The 25,108-nt window shown below is 31.7% G+C and overlaps 4 protein-coding genes across 4 annotated transcripts; 1 reads left to right on the forward strand and 3 right to left on the reverse strand.

The window, feature by feature from the left end:
• The first annotated feature begins 3,821 nt into the window (after positions 1-3,821).
• LOC115722099 (blue copper protein 1a-like) lies at positions 3,822-4,578 on the forward strand. The gene is made up of 2 exons (XM_030651222.2): positions 3,822-3,930; positions 4,262-4,578. The coding sequence occupies exons 1-2, from the start codon at positions 3,822-3,824 to the stop codon at positions 4,576-4,578; spliced, it is 426 nt and encodes a 141-aa protein (XP_030507082.2).
• Positions 4,579-5,652: 1,074 nt separating this feature from the next.
• On the reverse strand, positions 5,653-7,378 carry LOC115721696 (uncharacterized). Its single transcript, XM_030650762.2, has 3 exons — positions 7,175-7,378; positions 6,937-7,052; positions 5,653-6,333 (listed from the first exon to the last, which is right to left on the reverse strand). Exons 2-3 carry the CDS (start codon positions 7,024-7,026, stop codon positions 5,860-5,862), a joined length of 564 nt encoding a protein of 187 aa, XP_030506622.1. The 5' UTR covers positions 7,027-7,052; positions 7,175-7,378; the 3' UTR covers positions 5,653-5,859.
• Positions 7,379-9,258: 1,880 nt separating this feature from the next.
• LOC115723188 (uncharacterized) lies at positions 9,259-13,109 on the reverse strand. The gene is made up of 3 exons (XM_061105069.1): positions 12,708-13,109; positions 11,744-12,193; positions 9,259-10,257 (listed from the first exon to the last, which is right to left on the reverse strand). Exons 1-3 carry the CDS (start codon positions 12,802-12,804, stop codon positions 9,866-9,868), a joined length of 939 nt encoding a protein of 312 aa, XP_060961052.1. The 5' UTR covers positions 12,805-13,109; the 3' UTR covers positions 9,259-9,865.
• A 573-nt stretch (positions 13,110-13,682) lies between these two features.
• Positions 13,683-25,017, reverse strand: LOC115723379 (uncharacterized). The gene is made up of 18 exons (XM_030652850.2): positions 24,710-25,017; positions 24,523-24,637; positions 23,711-23,818; positions 22,838-23,019; positions 22,029-22,224; positions 21,020-21,277; positions 20,244-20,390; positions 19,676-19,754; positions 19,338-19,451; positions 18,999-19,168; positions 18,158-18,276; positions 16,813-16,927; positions 16,645-16,716; positions 16,416-16,542; positions 16,151-16,265; positions 15,841-16,031; positions 15,639-15,751; positions 13,683-14,923 (listed from the first exon to the last, which is right to left on the reverse strand). Exons 1-18 carry the CDS (start codon positions 25,015-25,017, stop codon positions 14,660-14,662), a joined length of 2,793 nt encoding a protein of 930 aa, XP_030508710.2. The 3' UTR covers positions 13,683-14,659.
• Positions 25,018-25,108: the final 91 nt, after the last annotated feature.

Here is a 25,108-nt window from a genome sequence, read left to right on the forward strand (position 1 = left end):
TAATGTATAAATTCATCTGAAACCCTTTTCACATACTTGATCCTGTTTATTGTGCCGTCAACACATTGGAAAGTAAACATGACTATGTGAATAAAGTTTCCTAGATTTATGAGACACAGGGTTTTACTGATATGATAATCTACAACAAGAGTTTACTTGTATTTGGAGAAATACTATGTTCTTTCCAGAACATTGGTTAAAGTAAAGCTCAGGTTGGATGCATGGAGTATGCATCGGAAGGGACCGATATTGAACTTTGACTTAGATTTATTAAACTTACCGTAATATCTATTCAAGTCAATATCGCCTAGTTGATCCTAGATCAAATGATCTTAATCCTGATATGATTAGGCTCAATCTTGAAAGGCTATTCGTGTTCTTTGATTTGTTAGTTAAGCCTACTTTTAGGTCAGGGTGATACGTACATTTTGGGAACACGGTAGTGCAATTGAGTGGGAGCGCTATCATAAACATGGAATCTATAGCTTCTATCTGGCGAATAGTAAGCAAAGGATGATCTCCTTCGAGCTTGACCAAACGAACATAAATGGTGGAGTACTCATTTCACATAAGCTGAAATATCATTTATACGGGGTCAAGTGTTTTAAGGAATAAATACATTGTAGGGTGTAACGGTAATTTAATCCCTTTACAGTGTAGATCATTCATATAGAGGATCATTGATCACATTAGGATTATAACAATGGATAACTAATGATGTGTCTATATGGTGGAACATATAGAGCATTCTATATACTGAGAGTGCAATTCTAAGTTCTATGCGTGGATTCAACGAAGAATTAATAAGTTAGTGAATTTTAGTGCTAAATTCTTGATCTACTTATTGGAAGCTTGGTTATATAGACCCATGGTCCCCCCACTAGTTGAGATAATATTGCTTGTAAGACTCATGTAATTGGTTTTGATTAATCAATTATAATTCTCAAATTAGACTATGTCTATTTGTGAATTTTTCACTAAGTAAGGGCGAAATTGTAAAGAAAGAGTTTATAGGGGCATATTTGTTAATTATGATACTTTGTATGGTTCAATTAATAAATATGATAAATGACAATATTATTTAATAATTATTTATAGTTATTAAATAGTTAGAATTGGCATTTAAATGGTTGAATTAGAAAATTGGCGTTTTTGAGAAAATCAGATGCAGAAAAGATAAAATTGCAAAAATTGCAAAAAGTGAGGCCCAAATCCACTAAGCATGGCCCAGCCACTTTTGTAGGCAATTTAAACTGATATTTTCATTATTTTAATGCCAAATAATTCAAACCTAACCCTAGTGGAATGCTATAAATAGATAGTGAAGGCTTCAGGAAAATTACACTTAAATTTTCTATTTTTCCTTCAGAGAAAAACCTGAGCCTTCTCTCTCCCTATCTTTAGCTGTCACTTCTTCTCTTCCCTCTTGAGAATTTCGAAATCCTTAGTGATTAGAGTAGTGCCCACACACATCAAGTGATACCTCAATCATAGTGAGGAAGATCGTGAAGAAAGATCATCAGCAAAGAAGTTTCAGCATCAAAGATTCAGAGAAAGAGATCCAGGTTCAGATATTGATAATGCTCTGCTACAGAAAGGAATCAAGGGCTAGATATCTGAACGGAAGGAGTCATTATATTCCGCTGCACCCAATGTAAGGTTTCTTAAACTTTATATGTGTTTATTTCATCGTTTTAGAAAGTTCATATTTAGGATGTTAATAAACATACTTGTGAGTAGATCTAAGATCCTGGTAAAATAATTTCCAACACAATGATCTTGTGCTCTTTAATTAAGCTATGATTTCTAAACAAGTGTGGCGCTTGCTACAATCGCCTAATTCATTGCCTGGCCGTGTTTTGAAGCATACGTACTTTCCCAACTCGTCTATTTTGGAGGCGAAAGATCGACAAGGTTCGTCTCATTTGTGGTCAAGTTTGATGTGGGGGTTGGAATTATTGCAAAAGGGAATGAGGAAGGTTGTGGGGGATGGCCTGAGTATTAATGCTTTTCGGGACCCTTGGCTACCCAAGGCTAAAACGTTTCGGCCTATTTCACCTTCTCCTCCTGAAAGTGTGATGGTTAATGATTGATTAGCGTGGATGGGGCGTGGGATGTCCACTCTTTGTCTCAATACTTTTTGGGGATGGATATCGATATTATACTTAGTATCCCGTTGCGGAGTGGTCTCTGTCAGGATCGATGGTGTTGGCATTATACTTCTAATGGTTGTTATACTGTCAAGAGTGGTTATGCTGTTGCTCTTGAGATGGCGGGTGAAAGGAATGGTAGTTCTTCTGTGAATCAAGCGCATTGGTGGAATGGGATGTGGAATTTGAGGGTGCCACAGAAAGTAAAGATTTTTCTTTGGAGAATGTATCATCGCGCTCTTCCGACTAATTCCCAGCTTATCAAGCGTAAGCTTCCTATTCAGCCGATTTGTCAAAGGTGTGGTGAGGAAGTGGAGACTCCGGAGCATGCTTTAGTCTTTTGCCCTTCATTGCGACCTTTGTGGTCTAAGCTGCGGATTTGGAATAGGCTCAATCGTGGTAGTACTGGATCTTTGGCGGAGTTGTTGGTGTTTCTTTTTGAGGTACTTGATTCGAATACTTTTACTTTGTTGTCTATGGTTTGGTGGTGGTTATTGTTTGATAGGAACTCGGTGTTGTTTGGAAAAAAGCAATCTAGATTGGATGTGCTTGATGAATTAGCTCAGGAAGCTTTGGAGGAATTTCAGGGGGTGGGTGTGGGGGCTGGAGGCCGGTTGTTGGGAGCTTCTATGGCGTGTGGGGTCTTGATGGGGGTCGGGTGTGGTGAGGAGAGGCGGCTCCATTGGTGCCCGCCCGGGAGAGGGGAGTTTGTGTTGTCTGTGGATGCGGCGGTCACCCTGGGGAGGGGGTTTGTGGGGTTTGGGGGAGTTGTTCGAGGTGGTGAGGGGGTGGTGTGGGCGGTTTGGGCTATGGGTGCCGTGGGGGATTTCAAAGTGGCGGTGGCCTAGCTTCTGGCTCTCCGAGCGGGTCTTGTGTGGGCTAACAGGTTGGGGTTCAATTTGGTGCGTGTGGAGACGGATTCTTCAGTTGTTAGTTCTTAGATTAATTGTTCGGATAATATTCTTATGTTTAAGCCAATTGTTCAGGAGATTATTTCTCTTTTAGCGGCTGTTGGCGGTGGTTCTTGTTGTGTCATTTCGCGTAATGCGAATGGTGTGGCCCATGCACTAGCTAAGTCTGTTACTAGTCCTTCAGGGGTTCATTTGAGGACAGATGCTTGTCCTAGATTTATTGGTCCTCCTGTAACAGCTGATTTGCTTTAATTTAATGACGTTCTTTCTTTCAAAAAAAAAAAATGTATATAAATTGAAGACCGTATTAATTGAAAATATTGAAAATTCCGTACAAACTGTATATATTGTTGTAATTTTCTTATTGTTGTTTTTGTCTTTTTTTTTTTAAAAAAAAAATATCCCTAATTTTTATCTATTCATAATATATTTTTATATTTCTCTGTTTTATTTTATTATGATTTAATTTGTAGCTATAGAGACGTGTAATCCAAAGATTTCTGTAATTAACTAATTAATTAGCCAACTGTATAATGTATAATATTAAGAGAATATTATTGTTCAATTCCTTTCGAAAATTTCAATGGAAACATACCTATATATAAAGAGATTGCTAAAACATATATATAGAGAGAGAGACATTCAGAAAATAAACAAAAAAAACATAGATTAATTTTAATTTAATTATAATTAATTAATGGGTTTTTTAAAGAAAATAATTATGTTGGTTTTGATTGCAACAATAATTGTGGTTCCCAAAATGGCTTATGGGACTGAATATGTTGTTGGAGATGAGAATGGGTGGAAACCTAACTTCAATTACTCCGATTGGACCAAAGACAAAATGTTCATGGTTGGTGATACTTTAGGTAATAATAATATTATTATCATTCCTTAATTATATTTTTTATTAATTATTATTATTATTACGAGAATTATTTTATATACTATTTTTTAATTTATTTAAATTATTTACGTTTTGGGTTGTTCCGATATTTTTATATATGTAGATTGTTATGTGTATTTTGGTTACAATTTAAGTTATTCTTATGGTTGCTATAATTTTCGTAAAAAAAAATTATTTTGAAGTGTAAAAATGAAAAAAAAAATTTATTATTATTATTATGATTTTTTTTTAAGTAATCGATGATAAAAATATATTCGAGTAATTCATGATGAAATATATATTTTGTATTGCAGTTTTCAATTACAACAGTCTAGTTCATGATGTGTACAAAGTGAACGGTAGTGACTTCAATGACTGCATTGCTCGACCTGGCTCAGAAGTATTGAGAAGTGGAAACGACGTCGTTACACTCAACACCACTGGAAACAAATGGTACCTTTGCAGCAAATCAAATCACTGTGATTTAGGCCAAAAGCTTAAGATTAGTGTTATGGACATGATGAGTACTTCTTCTACTACTCCACCTCATCATCCCCATAACCTTTTCCTTGGATTATTATTACTCTCTTCACTCACCATCTTCATACTCCTTTCTTATGGGGCCATTTGATATTAGAGACATTTTCTAAAATGATGGTGTATAGTATAATTATAACAGATATATTTTATACTAAGTTCGGTAAATTTTGAATAATTTATGGTTTTAAAAATAGAGTTCAAACTAATAGTTTATTGCACGTGCAATTTAATTGTTTATGTTGAACTTTGTTTTCAACTTTTAAATTATTTAGAATTTTTTAAAAATTGAGTTATATAATTTCTCCAGTACTGAAAATAAAAAACGCTCCTACCTAATGAAATTTTCCAATATTTCTCAAATATGTGTTCTTGTTTTATTTTATGTAAATGTGTTGTTGTTGTTAAATAAATGGGTGTAATTTGATTTGGGAGAAAGTTAATTTATAATCTGTGAAGAATATTTAAATAGTATTAACAATTAAGTAATTAAAACAGTTGAAATCATATACCTAATTTCATATTTATTGTTAAATTTCTTTTTATTTATTTATTTTTTTTGCTTAAATTATTTAGTTTCAAAATGTATTTAACAATAAAAATGTATCTTGCAGTGATCATCAAGTCATAATAGTAGGCATATATTTATATAGCTATTTTCTCTAATAAATAGGAATACATTTGCTGCCATCATTACACCACACAAAAAAAACTGAACTTAAAAGATTGCATTTAATTTCATGTCTTTAAACACAATAAGTTTCTTTAGACAAATGAAGGAATTTTTATTCATTGACAACAATTCAAGATGCTTCACCTTCTTTGTCTCACAGCCATTATTATATTATATTGTATTTGTATGTTAAAAATTTTATAAGAAATTTATAATTTACGACTATATATACATACAATAATTAACTTAATTATCCCATCACAATGAATAAAACTCTAATAATGAAATGTATAATGTATAGTACATAATCCATTTACTTGTATCTTTTTTTTATGATAAGGTGCAATTCTTTAAAATATTTTTAGCAATTTAAATCTGTTAAATTTAGACTTTTAATTGGATATATTCTGTTAAAAACTAATATATAAGTACCTTGTAACCGTATCATATTTATTTATATTTTAATTAAAGGTAAATTGTTAAGCAATTTAGGGAGAGTAGTTAATAAGTTCACTATTTAAGTATATTACATCAAATCAAACATAATATTATTATCCAAAAGTAAGCTAATAAAAGTTGAATCTTTCAAATATATAAATTAAAAAAGAAACAGATATAAAATAAGACCATAAACCAAATTTACACATTAAACTTCTGCACAATTAAGTTGTGTAAAGAAATAATAAACCAGAGGAACCATCATCATGCTGTGATCTGTCCATGTTCAGTCTTAGGGTCCTTTTCTACCTCCTCAAAGTAATCCTCACGGGCATTGTCAGCCAACATCAGTGCCACCAACCAGAAAAGTGCTGAATCAAGGGACACAAAAGCACCACCACCGAGCAGACCAGTTTTCGCGGTAGGGCAATCAGACTTGTTGCGGTGAACATTGTGCATCAGGTGGAATTGCTCTGTGAGTGTAGGCCACAACAACAGGGCTGCAGCTAATCCTGCTGTGAACAAAGCAATGTTGAAGAATACCATAAAGGTAGTGCTCCTGAATAAAGCACCTTGTGGAATGGACTTTCCCTTGTATGGATAAAACAATGACCACAGCCCGAAAACTGTTGATACTAAGAGGAATGCAAGGGATAGATACCCTAACACTACTGTTGGATCAGAAGGATATTTGCACATAACAACACCTATTCCTGGGACTGGTGTCCCTGCAGCAGGCTGTCAAGATAACAAGGGTACAATTTGCATAATAAAAACAACATTGCACTGAATGAGATTGGAGATAATTTTTGGTAAACATCTCAAACAAATAAACCATTTCTCCACAACCAAGCCTAGAATTTTGTCTAAGCCCAAATTCAAGACTTTAATGGGGCGTTTCGTATGAGATTTAGACTGGAATAAGAATGTAACATTTAAATTAAATTTGAATGACAAAGGGTTTGTGTTTTTAAATAGGTTTTACTTTTAAAATTAAAATGATGGTAACGTTAATCCCCTCAAAAGTATGGGTTTCATTTCATATTCCCTCCAAGCCTACTCCCTCTAATTTTACTCTCTCCAACTCAAATTCACATAAACATAACTAGAATAGAATGACATTCTAATACGAATAGAATTAAAGTTGTTTCCTTTCAATTCTATTTCATTCTCTCCAACCAAACGTCACCTAAGTTGTTGTCTAAGCCTAGAATTTTTTCAAGAAAGTGAATTGACATTCTATTACAAATACTCTTCTGCTCCAAATTCAAAAATAAATATCAATGTCACATATCATACATCCAAATTCAGAGAAAAAAAAAGCAGAAATTAAATTATTACCTTTTTGTTTTCAGCAACAACTCCAAAAATGAAGGACAACACACCAGAAAAGGCCACTATCAACGAAAACTGCTTAATAGATAAGGCCATTTTTCCTGTTTAATTTAATGAATATCCTACAAAAATAAAACATTAAATTGAATTTAGGGGATTCCAGAATCAAAGTATATGAAAAAGGAAAAGAATGTTTATTTACAAATTATTAATTGATTCCCAGATGATTTTACAGAAAACTCACCGAAGAAAAGATATAAAATCGCAATTATTATAGGAATGAAGAATGAATGAAGAGTAGAGGAGAGAGAGAGATCCGAAGGTCTCTCGAGATTAGAGTTTTGGTAGAGAGAGAAAAAGAGAAAGGATTATTATAAAATGGGGATTCTTTGTGGAGAGAGAAAAGTACAAATATAGAGTCAACCCTGCCTGGAATCTCGCTCCTTTCTAACTAACTTCTTATCACAACTGAATCTATAAATATCCCTTTCAAACAAAATAAATAAAATGGGCCCACCAGGCCCACTAGCCTAGCCCAGCCCAACCCAGTACGTATTAATTCAAGGGATTATTTTACAAGAATATAAAAACAGCAAAAAAATTATAAAAATACCGTTTCACAGATTCTTAAACATTTTTACGATTTTTTTGATTTTATTTACAGAAAATACGGTCTTTTTATGTTGTAATCTTGTTAATTTGTTGTTGATTTTTTGTTATATGTATGTTATTTTTTATTGTTATTTTTATGTTACTTTTATGTAGTTTTCTTGTTGATTTTATGTTGTTTTCGTGTTATTTTTTGGAAAACCGTAAAAATGTAAAAAAACATTCTTTGAACGTAATTTTTACAAAAAATGGTGCCTTATGTAATTATTCCTTAATTCAAATCATTCAACACTAATGTTGCAATTATATTAGATAAAGAGTGATTAGTGGATACTAAAAATACGATCTGTCTCAATAAGAGAGGATCGCGCCAAACAATGCGTATTGTTTTACAAATCTTAAAGAGATATTACCAACTTTGACAATCAAAGCTTTACATTCTGAAATAATATGATCATAAGGAGAAGTCATGTTTATTACTTTATAAATCTTAGATAACATTATATGGTTCATTAAGTATCTTATTTTCAATGTTGAAGAAAAGAGGTCTACCTTTTTTTTTTATTTATTTAAACGTTTATACTCTTTTATGGCCACTTGAGCTAACATCAAGTGATTAAGAAAGAAAATACGTGATTGTGGATTCCACTTTAACTCTTCTTCAAACTATTTAATGCTTTTTACTAGTACCAATATTAATAATGCACAGAAAATATATATGATTTTTTGTTAGCCTAAGGTAAAATCATATCTTTTTATGGTGTCGATACAATATAATATATTACACAGTACATATATAATGATATAATACGGAGTACATATATAATTCCAAGCTGATTTTGCATTTCAATTGTTTGATAATTGAATTTTTCAGTTGTATTTTTGTAGAAAATATATTGAAATGGTGTGTAGAGTATGTTGTAATAATATAAAAGATATTTAGTGCTACACAACATACTCTTTCATAGTTTTACAATACTCTTTTTATTTGCTTGTTTTTTAGATAGATCATTTAGTTTTTTAAAGTTTATTTATTCGATTGCTAAATAAAAATAAGAATTTAGTTGATTGGTACTTTGCTACCATCATTGTTGAAACAATTTTATTTATTTGAGTATTACTTGTCAAAACGATACGTATACTTGCATAATTTTATATTTTTTGTAATAGATTTCATTTACTTTTGATTCAAGCGTTGAAATTAGATTGAAGGGGAGAGAAGAAACAAAGTGTGTGAGAGTGAGAGTTTCAGATACCAATCCCAAAAGTTATGTTCTTGGAGTACTCGGATTGAATATTTTTGAGTTCTTTTTGTAAAACTCTTGAAGTGTGTTCTTAGTTAGTGTTGTAATAATGATCGTCAACTGAATAAGAGAAATATCACCTTAAGGGAGGTAACACGAAGTAAGAATTGCCTTTTGGCAGATGCTCGATAAAATTTTGATTTTTTTGTTTTTATGCTTTGAATTATTTTCTCTGTAATTTGTTGTGATTATTAGTTTTTGATGTTAGTTGAATTGATTATTGTACAATTACAACCATAATTAATTGTACATTGATGATATGTACGCACTTTTAATAAAACAATACATACAATGATAGATCTGTGAGACTAATTAATAAATAGTAGAGCAATTTGCGGCGAAACCCCTTATGTTTTGATTTTTATATACTTAACCCCCTTATCTTTATTTTTGGTGGCAAAACCCCCTTATGTTTTAATTTTTATACACTTAACCCCCTTATCTTTTTTTTTTGTGGCAAAACCCCCTTATGTTTTAATTTTTATACACTTAACCCCCTTATCTTTTTTTTGGTGCCAAAACCCCCTTATGTTTATTTTTCTTTGCAAATTTGACACGCCAGTTAAATATTACCGTTAAATATCAACTGGATGACCACTGTATACACCTTTGTATATGTAACGGTAAAACCTCGAAGTCGATACAGTAGTAATCCAGTTAGTATTTAACGGTAATATTTAACTAAAACTTTAAATTTGCAAAGAAAAGTAAACTGAAGGGGGTTTTGCCACCAAAACAAAAGATAGAGGGGTTAAGTGTATAAAAATTAAAACATAGGGGGGTTTTGCCACTAAAAAAAAAGATAAGGGGGTTAAGTGTATAAAAATTAAAACATAAGGGGGTTTTGCCACCAAAAATAAAGATAAGGGGGTTAAGTGTATAAAAATCAAAACATAAGGGGGTTTCGCCGCAAATTGCTCTAAATAGTAAATCTTATACGAAATAAATATGAATATAATTAAAGGAAACTGTTGTTTTATTGTGCGTAATATTTTTGTGCATACTATATCATCAGTTTCTAGCTAGCTACTACGTAATTTTCGATCCTCAGATGATTTTTTGGAATACTTAAAAGCCAAGAACACTCCAAGAGCTATTCCTATTGAAATGACAACCAAAAATTTGGTAGTTTTACTCTTTTTGGCAATCTGATTATGAGCTTTTCGACATCGATGCTTTAAGCTGATAATTTGTTCAACAAATATGGTCTTTTTTGGCATGGTTATGCATAGATAATCACCTTCGAATTTGAAATCAATTTTGCTCAAATCATATTCTTTTGATGAAAATCTTAAGTCCTTTTTAAATCGCTTCATAATTTGGTTAGAATTTGATCCATCATAAGGACGTTCTCCACTAATGATTATTTCGTTGTTGGGTTTCTTCTCTATTTTTATTTGATCCATTTCAAAACCTATAATTATCAAATATAAGGAAACATAATTAGGAAAAGTCTAATTAATATTAAAACATACATATCAAGACCTTTATCCAATTAATACTTTGTTGGATAAAAGTTCTAATCGTTTAATCCCTTTTAGAATTTAATTAGAAAATAAATAAATTATGTTCATAACGAATTTGAATTAATCAAATGATTTTTAATAATTATTGAAAAAGTACTAAATTAAAAAGTACATTATATAAAATTAAAACAAAATTAGACAAAATATTTCTAAGCATATTATTTTTCTCTATTTATTTATTTATTTATTTTTATCTGGTAAAATCAGAAATATACATTTACAACAAATCGATACACCTATTATTATTTTTCTCTATTTGTTTGTAAGAGGAAAATTAATAATCATAAAAAATATTTTAGATAAATTAGGGCTTTATAACTCTTGAAAATGAAAATTAATAAATATACATACCTTGAAGACAAATCTTGAGAACATCGAAGGTATCCTTCCATTCCCATTCGATTTTGGGTTCGAAATCATCATAATAATTAGTTTTATTAGTGTCCATTTAATTTGATCTTCTATGAAAAAAGCTCTAAAATTAAATACAGTATACATATATAAATATAAATATATAGTTAGGTTACTTTTGGTATAACCTTTAAAATGGTATAAATTTTGCTTGCATTTGTAGCTTTCCAAAATATATATTCCTTTTTTTTTTTTCTGTTAAAATTAACATATTTAATTAACCTTTCTTGTCAACAAAGCATTTGGATGCCAAGCTAGCCTTCGAACAATTAATACTATGTAGTTATTTGTTTTTGCCACTCTTCCATTACTTAGTGTGAATAGTTGAAAGCTATACTATGTGCAATTTTATCACTATACATATGATATGAATTAATATGAGCTATATCTATATTGCGATGAATTTTTGTGGTTAAAAATATCTATAATATTTTAAGTATTTTAAATTTAAATTAGATATTTTTTTTATATAAAATATTTAAATAATTTTAATTTTAAATATATATAATAAAATTATTTATATAAAAAAAATAATATTATAAAATTAAGAAAAAAATATTCTATCAATAGTATATTTAATTAAAGTTAACATAAAAATATAAAAAAAAAAAATATCATTAAACCAAAATTTTTATTACACTTACTACACTAACAATGACCAGATATTGTTAATGGGTTTCATTTTATTGTTAAGATCAATTAATCTAATTTCTAACAAAATAATTAAACTATTTTGGTTTTATATATGGCTCACACTAACACACCTCCACTGCCCACTTGGGTAAATAAAATCATAGTGAGAACTTGTAACATTGAATGAAAAACAATCAATAATTAGAAATATGTTGGTAAAGTATATACATTCAATTATTTATTAGAAACATTATTATTAATCAACACAATTATTCAAATATCAAACAAACTTAACATGTTATGATTATGATGATGATAATAATCAATATATTAGAATAGGTGGTTTTGAAGTCCAATTCCATACAAAGAAACCCCCAACAATAATACCAACAACAACCACCACAGCAACTCCCAAAGCTACATTTTTGCCAATCATACCATATTCTCCCAATGGGCTCGAACAACCTCGTATTGATTCAATCCCGCTTCCTTTGTTGATCGTTTGATCAGGTTTGTCAGCTCGTGGTGGTGCTAGTGTTATATTATTATCATTATTTATTGGGAAGATCTTCGGAATTGTTATGTAGAGAATGTTTTTGGTAAATTTAGCTCGAATTTGATCTGTTTTGCACTCTTTTTCAATTTTGATTTCTTTGCGAAAACGAATTTTTTTGGTACCAATATTGTTGTCAACATGAGTATTATTAATAGTGTTTTCACCACTAATTGTTAGGATGCCAATGGTGTTGACTTGAACCCTCAAATTTTCTTTTTTGAATCCTATACAATAATTTATATCACAAGATTCAAATATTAATTTTGCTTCCACATATAAGATTTTTTATATATTATGAATATTAATTGCTAAGCAAAATGTAAATTTGTAAGAGAAGACTTTTATATGACTATATATATATTTTGATAAAATATAGGTTTATAAAATTTGTCATATTAATAATGGAGCATTGAGTAAAATATAAGCCTTATACAATATTTTACTCTTCTTTCTTTATTTTTTTTTTTTCTTTTTTGAAAAATGGCAATAAAAATATAGCATTTGTATTTGATATCAAACATCTTCCACACATTCTTTCCAAAAAAAAAAAAAAATCTTCTAACACGTTTAAAAAAAATAATACTAATTTTTCTTTTCTATATATGTGGACAGTGAAAAGTAATAATAAACGAGAAAAAAAAACATCTGTGCACCCAAATTTTAGAGGAGAAAAATGAGAAAATTAATTAAAATCTTAATTATGATTAAGCACTAATAATTATATATAATAAAATATACCTTGGAGATGAAGCTCAAGAATATCACGTTCTTGTCCTCTTTGCCACTTACAAAATGGTTCAAAGTCCTCATAACAACTCTTGAAATAAGCTGCCATTACAATTGTTTTTCAAGTTTCTTTATACATATATAAACACACATATATATATAGGTAGAAAATGTCATGAGTAATATTTGGTGTCTTGTACACGCAAAAATAAAGAAAGGTGTGTTGTGTTAGTGAGTTTCTCCTCAAAATGGGATCATTTAATATTCCTATGTATTTATGTTAATTAGGTTATTAATAATAATATTCCAAGTTTTCTTTATCACAAAACCAAGCACATAACAACGTGCATATGATTCACTCACATGATCATATTGGATGTAAATATACTTTTTTGATCACAAATTATCAATGTAATCTATTGGAATAGGTGTGAAAATTACACCACTTATTTATATGTTTAAGAAGAGTGTTAATTATAATATCTTATTACAATTTTTATGTCCAAAATCACATACCGTAATATTTTTTTAAAAAAAATTGTTTTCATAACGCCGGTATTCGTTATAGTTACAATATTATTCTTGTAAATTTTTTAAAAATTCTAAATAGTTTACCGCAAAAATAGAGTTTTTAATATTTCAATTTACTACGTATGTTCAAAAAACTTCATACTCATTTTTGATACTGTAAACTATACAAAATTTTAAAATATTTACAAAAATAATATTATAATTATAACGAATATCGTCACATATGTGTTTTCAGGTATAGATGTTGACTTAAAGATTATAATAAAAGATTAACAGTAACACAAATAATTTTATTAAGTTGAATGATATTGGTTGCTTGATAAGATCTCCATCGCATTGGCGTTGAAGCCAGATTATTCTTAACCAAAAGAGAAAATGCTTAAAGGTATAAGTAGTACCTAGCACCTTCCAATGTGTAAATATCACTATAAGTCTAACTAAATATTAAGTCTCATATAATTCAATGTGATAACTTTTAGAGAGTATCGCTATCCAATCGCAAGATCACATGTCTAGAAATGCTAGACACTACTGGTGCCCAATAACAATGTTCTGACCAAAAATCATATTACCAAAAGAAAAAAAGAAAGAAAAACTAAAGCACCATCTTCTAGGGATGCTATGAAAAGACCCCCAGTGTAGAATTGTTGAGTAAAAGTTTGAATACATACAAATACAAGACAAAGAACATCAACTTCTAGTCTAGAACAAAATTAAGAATATCATCACTATTTTCATCATAGGATGCATGTACTCTTGTGGTGTCCCATGCAAAACCAGATTGTGTTGCTACAAAAGATGGCTTGTTCAACTTCATCTTCTACTTTCTGAAACCAGTAATCTAATCTTTACATTCACATCCCAATCGCCATTATTCCTCGTAACATTATTAACTAACTCTTAGAAACTTCGACAAGCAAGACAAATTATTTACCAGCTGTGAGTCGCCGCTGCTAGTACCTTTCTCTTCTCACCCGAAGTATAACAACATTTTTCCTTCTTCAACCCTATATCACTTCAAGTTCATAGCTATGGTTCTATGATTCATTACAGTACTGGTGTCACTCACTTGGTTTCCTCTTTTCTCGCCCAATTAACTTGCAAAAGCATTTTTCCTTCTCCGGTACATAGCTATATATAGTTCTGTGATTCATTACCGGGGAAAGATCCATAGGATAGGAGTTCAGTCTAGATCCAAACACCACAGGTGGTCATCATAATCAGACACCATCAGGAATTTTATGTAGTCATGCTCATGTGTTCTTCTTCTTCCAACTGCAAGTCTCAACTCGCTAAACAGTCTCAATTTTGCAAATAATCTTGCAGATTTAATCCCCGTTTAAACAATTAACTTAAAGATAATGCAGGATCACAAAATGTACCACCAACAAGCTGAAGCAGCAACAGTTGTTGATTGTGGCCAACATGAAGACTCAAAAGGTGCAATGATCCTTAAGGACTTGCCTAGCAAGATCAATAGCTCCGCTTCTTTTATAGATTAAATGCAGATTGAAAGCTGCTTCCCTGCGGAGGTCACAATAGCCAGACCTCTGATTCTCTGAGTCTTGACTCTCACTTGGATGATTGCGCATGGGGTGATCCTTCTCACACATTGTCAGAACTTTTTCATAATATGATGCTGCCAATGTTACCAGACCAACATGATGGTATGCTCGAGCTATATTGTACAGAGCTTCCTGAAAACAAACACAGACAGTGGGCATGACAGCTTGTTACGAATATTCTATAACGTAAAAATTTCCATCAGTTGAAAAGAAGAAAAATAAAATTAAAGCAAGCTTCAGTATTAATGTGATATGTAGACTTCATAAGAACTACACAGGCCAGGTCTTGAAAGATGTCATTAGAGCCAATGCTATGCAGAGGTATGAGTCTAAGTTGTATTTACTAGAGGGGCCTTCTTAAAATTCCTCCAATTTCCACAGCACGTAGTTATTTCGATACAACTTCCTAAGACAATACAGTCTTGTAGAAAAGTTTAACACATGGCTTCTTTGTTGGGTGCTATCACTAAGAATTTTAAAGAGTGTCTTATTATTTTACTTATTTAATCATGGATAACAATGTTCGAAAGTGTTTTATCTAGTGGGGCTAAGTTTACTAGGAGTCCTTCATTTGGTCTTTCTGTATTTTCACCCGCTCCTTGGTCCTCTCCTATATCGGTACAAAGTATAAATGAGTAGATGAACACAACAGATTTTCAGTCATTCGAATCAGGTGGTCCTTGAAACTCTCTAAGATTCAAGACTACAAATATGCAAATAGTCAACAGTTTGGATCAATTTTAGTTCCAGCCCAATCCATTTCACACAACTGAAGCTAGCACCTTACAAATAATCAACTTGCAAACAAACAAATATCAAACAAGTTAAAGGGGTAATAGAACCAAACCTGGCTACTTTCACAATGCCTTAAATTATTATATAGGAAGGCTAAGCCTTGTGTAAGACACTGATGTTTATTTTGAAGTCTGAATCCTAGTGCTAAATTGATTAAAGTAGTTCCTGCAAGAAGAAAGAAAAAAAATCTTAATTTGCTTTATTATTACATTACTCCAATTCAAAGAGGTAGAAGAGGAAAAAGAGAAACATACCAACACAGAGATTTATCAAGGGGCTCTCGGGTAACAGTTTATAAGCTTCGAGATACTTCCTTGCAGCATCTTGATGATGGCTGCCACTGGTAAGCTGGTGTGCAGAAATAAGAATGGGTGGGACACAATCTTTAAGTTTTCCTTGCATAAACTGCAGAAACTTATAATGTCTTGTATCACGATTCTCCAATCTGAAACGTTGCAAAGAACAAAATGACTAAAATTACAACAGCATAATGAAGATCTGAATTTCAAACCCATATATGTTATTGAAGGGACATGATTCACACATGAAAATAGTTTTCATTACCTTGAAATAACTTTGTAGTAGCAATTCCATGCGGCAATACTGTATGGATGCTGCTGAACAATGTACTTAACATAGTCGAAACCATGCTTTGGTTCTGTGATGTTGTAGGCTAGTTCTGTTCAAGATTATACGAGTAATTTAGCCATATCAAAACAATAAAATAAGCTATCTTATAGTGAAATTTGTGCCTAAAAATTAAATATTAAATATTTCAAAATTAGGATAAAGATCCAAAAGAAGATGAGTAGAAAAATAAAAGCCTTACTAGCTCCAAGCATCCGAAGCTCCTCCTTTTTATCCGCAGATAAACTGTTATTTGCCAATCTCAGACTAAGACTTATAATCTCTAACGCATCTGAAAATCTTTGCAAGGTGGCTAGTGTCTTACATAGCTATGAAGACATGAAAGATATAGAATAAGCAGACAAATAGTTAATGTGTTTAGCATGAGATATTAAGCAAAAAGTAACTTAAACAATGGAATTACTACTTACATTGATGATAAGAAGATGATGCTCTTCATCTTTAAGAATATTAGGCAGAGGAGCTTCTCTATGTTCTTGTAACTACAGATATCACAGATAATTGCAAATTATTCATGCACAAGTTTAAAAATACACTGCGCTCGAAACAGTGACCTTTCAAATTCACAAGTAGTATACCAGAGATTCATCATCTGCATCATCATCAGACTGCCACTCAACTCCAGCAGCAAGTGCCTTGGCTTTCTCTTCCTCTTTCTTCTGAAGCATCTTTTTTGCTCTGCAAGCTTTTAACCTGATTGTATGAACATAAGATAATCAGATTTAAGATGAATTAATAAACAGATAGAAAATGATCATAAAGATATATGCATAAACTTTGATGGTAGAGAAGACTGTGGAAGGACAGCAGTAATGGCGATATGTTGGGTACAAGGGTTTATTCCCTCTATTTATAGAGAATGAACTTGCCACCTCCGCAACTAATTACAATCTAATAGCCAAAGATAAAAAGACACGCCACTCTAAACAATTAGTCATACTCGGCCTACATGGCTTTTCTTCCTATGGTACACTAACCAGATGGGAGGTTTATCAAAAAATCAGATATGTTTGGTTATTATGTAAAAGAGTTGAAAGGCATTTGTACTAACTCACGGACTGCGACCAATTTTTTTTACTAGGATCCCCGTCTAACCCTACAATATTTGGGGGCCGAAAAACTATAGCAATTGCTATGTAGATACCCAGGAGAGACTCGAATCTCAGACTTGTGAGAGCAAACCACATGCCTTTGTAATTTGTCTTTAATCATGTGATGATGGTGGTAGTTTCACTTTCACCAACAAAATCTTTAAGGGCTCGTTTGGAATGTCGTATTAGGTCGTATTGTATTGTATTGTATTATATTGAATTGGATTATACATTATATTTTTTATATAATACTATGTCAAACTTTAAATTATACTAAAATATTATATATTTAGGTGTCCATAAAAGTTAATACCACATATAGTTTTACATAAAAATATTGCATAAAATACAATTCAATATAATACAATGCAATACAATACGACCTAATACGGCGTTCCTAACGAGCCCTAAAAGGTTCTATTATCATGGTTAGACACCTACACACTACAGACACTGAACAAATTATACGATTTAATTATACTATCATCTCTCATGGTTAGGATTATTATGGCCTATACAATGAGAACCAATAGCAGTTATCGTTTTTTATTTGTTTTCTATAAAAAAGTTGATCCCAATAACATTACAAAGAAAGACTTGAACTCAAGTTGATCCCAACTCATGCAATACATATGCCATATAACCTAATAATTTCATTATGTATATCCTTCCTACACATGAAGAAGAAGCACATACAAGGGGATTTCATTTTAAATACACTTGTAGAAAATATCTTACACTAGGTAAATAGCTTGGTAAAAATCTAAGAGAAAATTAGAAGAAATAAAGGACTGAACTAGAAAGAAAGAGCATTTTTAAATGCACCACTTACAAATCTGCATTAGTAGCAACAGGTCTAAATCCATGAAACAAATTATCAGCTCCACGATTATCCAGTACTTTGACTCTTTCATGTAGATCTCTCATTTTGAGCCTTCTTTTCACTTTAACCTAAATTGAAGACAAAAGTTTAAGGTAATTAGCACATAACCAAATGTCCTTAATCGATAAGTACTTCCCAATGACAGTGATCTTTTCATTTAAAAAACAATTTGCATAATAAATAATAGGTATGGTAAAGCCAGGGAAGAAGAAAAAGATATACCAAATGTCAATGATTTTTCCATGTAAAAAAACAAATTGCATAATAAACAATAGGTAGAAGAGCTAAGCCAAGATTTCTTCAGATTGATATGCCACCGCATGGATTTTTTTCATGAACCTATAATTCTTTTACTTTGAAGCCATATTCATTTTCTTCCTTAGAAGGCTACTAAATCAAAATTCAGCATAGCAACCAAGAGGTTTTTGTCAGGATTGGGTTATTAGGACAGCTTTCGTGGGTGAATGTGACTGGATTGTTAGTAAGGATAAGCAGGTTGACAGACTATTATATAAATGTGGAGTGGGGGTGAGAGAAGGGGCATAAAATGTGAGACTGAATTGTGGTGATCTTTGAGCTCTAGGGAAATCTCTGAGCTCTAGGGAGATTCCAGGCCCCTCAAAGAATCTCGGTTATCTGTTTCAAATATGAATTCACTCGACTGTGGACTATCATATTGAAGCAAAACAATAAAAAGAGAAATTTTAAAGGAACAAATTTCACAAAATTAAGTTTTTTCATGTGACACAGATCAACTAGAGAGACAGCAAGAGAGTTTCGTCGTAGCTACCTTTTGTTTTTGAGTTTCACAACAGTATAATGACTCACGAACCAGAGGATAAATTGCATTGACAAATTCCTCAAGCATTCCTTTTTCTTTGTATATATGGCAAATCTTTAGTTTTACTTTTTCGTGTAGCCACCATGGTTTAGATTTCTCAGAATGTTGAACAGTGTGATCTGCAGATACAAGCAAAGAGAGAATGATACCTAAATTACTTGGGGGAGATAGCAACAAAATTGCTTCAGCAACTCTACTATCTTCAAGAAGAAGGGAAGCCAAGGTCAACCGAGCATAAACAGTAAGACATACCAATTTATTTGAAAGAAAAAAAAAAAAGAATGATACCTAAATTACTTGGGGGAGATAGCAACAAAATTGCTTCAGCAACTCTACTATCTTCAAGAAGAAGGGAAGCCAAGGTCAACCGAGCATCAATATTGTCCTCAAGCGTGTTTAGAGCTGAATTGAAAGTTATTAATTACAAAACAAAGTAGAAAATAGTAAATAATTTGTTCAAATATAAACACTGAGAATTTTTGCCACAAACATCTATTTAAGAAAATATCACGAAGAAAGATCTTCTGGCATGACCCAAAAGAAAAATGTATCATCTGCCTATGTTCTTTCAGTTTGTAAAATTGATACCTTATATGCTACTCACAACTCAAAAGAGAGACCACTACCTTTCTTGAAGAACAAAATTGCTAGGACCCTATTCTTCAAGGATAAGTAACAATGGGCAATTTTTAGATGTAAAGATCCCTACAAGAAAAAATAAAATTTAAAATGTGTTCTTATACGATAATTAATAAGATCAAGCAAAATTTTACAAAAAAAAAAATTGATAAAGGTGTGAGATTAAATTTGTAGGGTCATCCAATCCAATCCACAAAAGAGTTAATTACATTATATCCTCGGTAGTATGCTTATTTTTCAAAAATTGCACAGATATTATACTATCCTCCATATAAATTATTATCTTTTGTCCGCCATATGTCCCAACTCTCTTCATATGCTATTTGTATTAGTCGCTAAGAGCACTCCCAATGGCTTTTGTAATATAGAATTTTCTTCAAATATAAAGAAATCGCGTTGAAATAACTCCATCAGATTTCGTTCTTTTTGCAATTTGGATTAATGCAGCTTCGACCAAAAGTGTGTGTGTGTGTGTGTGTGTGAGAGAGAGAGAGAGAGAGAGAGAGAGAGAGAGAGAGAGAGAGAGAGAGCAAAAGGAAGGAAAAAAATTATTACTTTGTCAGAGGCAGCTGTTCCTTCTAACATCTGATAATACTTCAATGCAGAGTCATAATGCCCAAGATTCATTAGTGAATCAGCAACTTCAGTAACCAAGTCAATATGATGAGCAGCATTCTCCCCTTCCAGAGCACCAAAAAAAGCCTATACAAAAGATACACCAATCTTCAGTAACACACGGGAATAAATTAAATATAACCTCACTTTACTTCTTGAAAAGAAATTAGTGTGTTAATAATGGAGAAAAAAATAGAGATGAAAGCAAGATCAGGGAAAGATCTCAGGAAGCAAAACTATAGTTTGATTTAAAAACAGTATATAGGTGATTAAAACACTCTAAATCTGCAGATAAAGCTCTTAAACAATCACTAAAGCCTTGTAGGGTTGCTTAGTTTCAAACATTATTATCAGGTTTTGTTTGCTAACTTTTCCCGAAATCATATTGAAGTCTCTTTTTAGTCCATTGTTGACTGATCTTCCCAATATTTCATTATGATATTAAAGCTTGTTTAACAATTTGTTTGCCCAGTCTCTTAGCATTGTATTACACTAAACTCTTGATCTGTACACTAGGATTTCATGTTGCATTAACTTTTCCTTAACTTTCAATTACTTACAATTCTCTTATATTCCAGAAAATGGAAAGGCCATCATTATCATTAATATTCGATCGACTTAATATCGTCATTTTCCTTGTTACTACTAGTTTAACAGAATTCACATCAGCAATAGATAAATGAAACAACTATCTATTAAGCCAAGCAAGCACAAACCTTTGCTCTATCCAGATTTCCCAAGTGCACATGGCAAAGCCCCATTTTAATCGTCAAATTCAAAGGCAGCTCTTTTCCCAAACTGCAGACTTCCCGAGCATGTTCAATGTGATGAAGAGCTTTGTTATGATCATTGGTCTCCATTAATGTGGAAGCCAGCAAATCAATTACACTTAAATCAGCCTTAGTACGATGACATTTAAGATAGTCCTCTAGTATGTCGATGGAATGTTCAAGCTGGCCACACCTTCTGTACAACTGAAAGAGAAACCAAGTGACATCAATTTGATTAAAAAAATCATAAGAAGGAACAATGACAAGGCAATGACCTAACTATGAACTTTGAAAGCAACTCGTACCAGATTGTGGCAACTTACAAAAAGAAAAACCGTTCTACTAATAATAGCTAAAACTTTTGCAACTTTTGGTGCAATATGATTAGGGTAGATATTTATGGAAAAAAAAAAAGAAGAAGATGATATAATTTTATCTAAAATAAAACAATGTTGAGGATAATAACTTGTGCAATCTCTGTAGTTTCATTTCTTCCCTATATATGTATTATATTAAGAAAAAAAATCTAAAATAAAAAGCAGAGTTTCAACTTCCATAGAATTTACAGAATTCTCTGTGTTAGAAAGATCTAAGGTAGCCTTTGCTTTTGTTATGTGATGGCATCTTGTACTTTTAGTTTTAATTTCTTACAAAATATAAAGACAATAAAGTTAAGAACATAATTATATAACTAAAAGCCATGAGATGTGAAGGAAAGATTTTTAGGAGATTAAATAACTATATACCAAGACAACAAATAATTATTAAAGCTCTATAGTTCTACATAAATAAACAAATTTAATTTGACACAAAGACAAGTTTATATAGCATATTACCCTTTTCAATTTAAGAAAGAACCTGTTAACCCTACTTCAATGAAGTCAAATCTTAAAAAAAAAAAAAAGCATGGCATCTAAGTGGATAAAAGAAAAACAAAAGGGATGAGGTAAAAAACCTTTGCACTTGTTTTCAATGCTTCGATATTTTCAGGAGAGAGTTGATGTATCTGATCATAAGATTCAGCAGCCCTTTTATAGTCTTTAAGTTCAAGATAGAGTGATGCACGATGCAGTCTTAATTGAATGTCTTTAGGGTCTGCTGTAATTGCTTTAGAAAGACAATAATTTGCTTGATCAATATCTCCTCTTTCTCTGAAATTGATAACAAATAGAAAGTAAGTTTTGTTCAGATAATTTGTCAACTTATAATCTTTTTAGTGGAATAATAAACAGAAAAAAAACACATTAGCTAGAGAGAGGAAAAAATATTACAAAAGAACAATGATCCTAGAACAAAAACTTGAATATGGAGCTTAAATAATTAATTAAAACAAATTTTTAACCCCCTCTGTAAGTGGACACGTCTTTCCTTACTCTCATATCAAACGCAACACGTCTTTCTTAGGAAGACACTGAAGGTAAATCGTTTCAGTAAAAAGTCCAGCTCTTCCTATTCATAACTATTTGAAAATCATTATCTATCTAGCCATAAATCAAAAACACAACATATATCTCACTCTGCTCCAACTCACTGTTTAGTACTCTACTCTGTAAATAATATAATAAAGTAACTCATGACAGGAAAGCACAAGTTGAAATCAGTTCCCTTTATAAAAATTGCTACACTCCCACCACAATAAAACTATCAGACGTAGTCATGGAAATCGACCATATGCATGGATGAACTCATCATATTGACATACAAATATACCACAAAGAAAAAAGGTAATCTCAAACAATGCTAACGACAACAACAAAACCTTACATTGACCAATAAACAAGCATTTTCCAGAGGGATGAATCTTTGGGCATTAAATGTGCAGCAAGCAAGTAGAAACCCAAGGCTCTTTTCTTATCACCCAATGCATCATGGGCAAGTCCTAGTGTGTGATATGCATCAGGCGTAACTGGTGCTTGTAAAACAACCTGATGCAACACAGATATGGCCTGCAAAAGTGTATGTGAAATACCTTAGCGAGGAAAAAATACCAAATAAATATTATATATATAGATGCACATGTTAATACAACAATCACATATGATTGAAACATAAAATTACAATCCATGCCAGATAAAGTAGATCTTCTAGCAACATTTTTCAATCATATTGAAAAATCCAATTATTTAAATGATCTAGCAGTTAAATAATTTAACTCAACAAACTTATTTCAAGGAGAAACCATAGATAAACACTAACAACAGATAACCATAGAAATTGTTAAAAAAATTAAACTACAATTCAGCTAAAAAAAAGAAAATCGTATTAGACATACCTTTTTCAGCAGAAAAAGAAAGTTCAACCTAAATGTGTCTATAGTTTTACAGAATTACCAGCAGATTCTACATTATTCGACTCCTTAAAAGCCTAAACCATAATTCCATGAAATATTTCAAGGAAAGCTGAAACCTAAATTTTTCACATCAAATACTTTTCTTAAAATTTTAGCTGAGACATTTTTTTCTAATTATATGTTAATCACTCTAAAATTTCACTGCACTCAGGACCATTTTGTTCTCTCAAATAGTTAAAAATACTAATCTGATCTCACAACTTTAAATAAAGAACAAATTGATGAAGCTCCCCAAAATTATGCAGCTGCAGTAATAAAAGAAAAAGCAATTTCGCTAAGCACATTACCTCTTCATAGCGGCCATGTGCAAAATATAGAGTAGCTTCACCAAGCTTTTGCGCCACTTCACGGTTGGGTTTATTTTTTGTTCCTTTCTGCCTACCTCTTCTCTTAGGCTGATTGAACCATAGTAGAAGTACACAATGTGAGTCAAGGGAAGACAAAAAATAGTGTTTAGCAAAAGAGACTCAAAGATACACACTAACAATCTCTGAAAGATATACAAATTTACAAAAATACATATTATCCAATCCTATTTCCCACAGCTGCAATCAATAAAATTCAACATATAGTCCTCCATTAGGTTCAAATCAGTTAGGGAGCTTCATTTTACCAAACCCAAAAGATTATTTTCCTCTACAAAATTTAAATAACCATAAAATAGTTTTCCTCTGGAGTGAAAAATCAATTACTACTCCTAGCATTGATTATCAACAATGACAAGACTATTTAAAATTTTTACTCTCAGTGACACCTGAAGTAACATTCAAAAGAAAGAATTGTGAGTCCCCTAAAACAAAAAACCTTGGGTACGTTTAGTTGGAAGGAATGAAAACACATGAATAGGAATCGAAATCAGAATAGAATGGAACAAAATTTAAAATGCATCCCAAAAAAATTAAATTTTTTACAATCATTTGAATGTTCTTTCTTTCCATTTCAAAATAGAATAGTTATTCCACCAAAACGGTAGAAAATCAAAGGATTTGAATGAAAATTGATTCATTTCTACTCCATTGGATTTCGTTACCTCCAACCAAACAATCTTTGTACTTAAAATTTATAAATATAGATTTATAGATAAAATAAAGAAAAGTACCCTTTTTGATCTCTTCTGACGACCACCATAGTTAATAGCTTTGATAGACTCCTCCATTGTTAGTCTAGCTCCTAATTCATCATCAACCCTAGCTTTCTTAACTGCTCCTTCTTCACTATTTACAGAGTAACATCCAATAAGTCCCCAAAAAGCATAAAAACATATAAAGATTGTGAGAGCAATTCACCTGCTGGCATCAGGTAATGGCCGCGGTGGTGGTGCTTTTCGTTTCTTTTCAGCGAGAGCTTCATACTCGAACTCGAGTCGTTCGAATAGCTTATAAGGTTGGGGAGTCAAGACATTATCTTCAACGAAATCCAAAGGGTTTACACCTTCCTTGAATCTGAATGTATACTCTGCTGTTTCGTTATCATCATCATCAACATCAACATCTCCTTCATCTTCATAGTAATCTACGCAGTCTTCTTCTTCTTCTTCTTCTTCTTCAACAAGAACATCAAGAGGCTCATCGTGATCATCCAAATTGTCCGCCATTAGATATCAACAACACCAGTTGAGCTTTTTGATTACAGAGAGAAGAGAACAATGATATGATACCGGAGAAAGATTGAGTTTTGGTCGTGCG

Source organism: Cannabis sativa, chromosome 9, assembly GCF_029168945.1.
Source record: "Cannabis sativa cultivar Pink pepper isolate KNU-18-1 chromosome 9, ASM2916894v1, whole genome shotgun sequence".
Taxonomy (NCBI): domain Eukaryota; kingdom Viridiplantae; phylum Streptophyta; class Magnoliopsida; order Rosales; family Cannabaceae; genus Cannabis; species Cannabis sativa.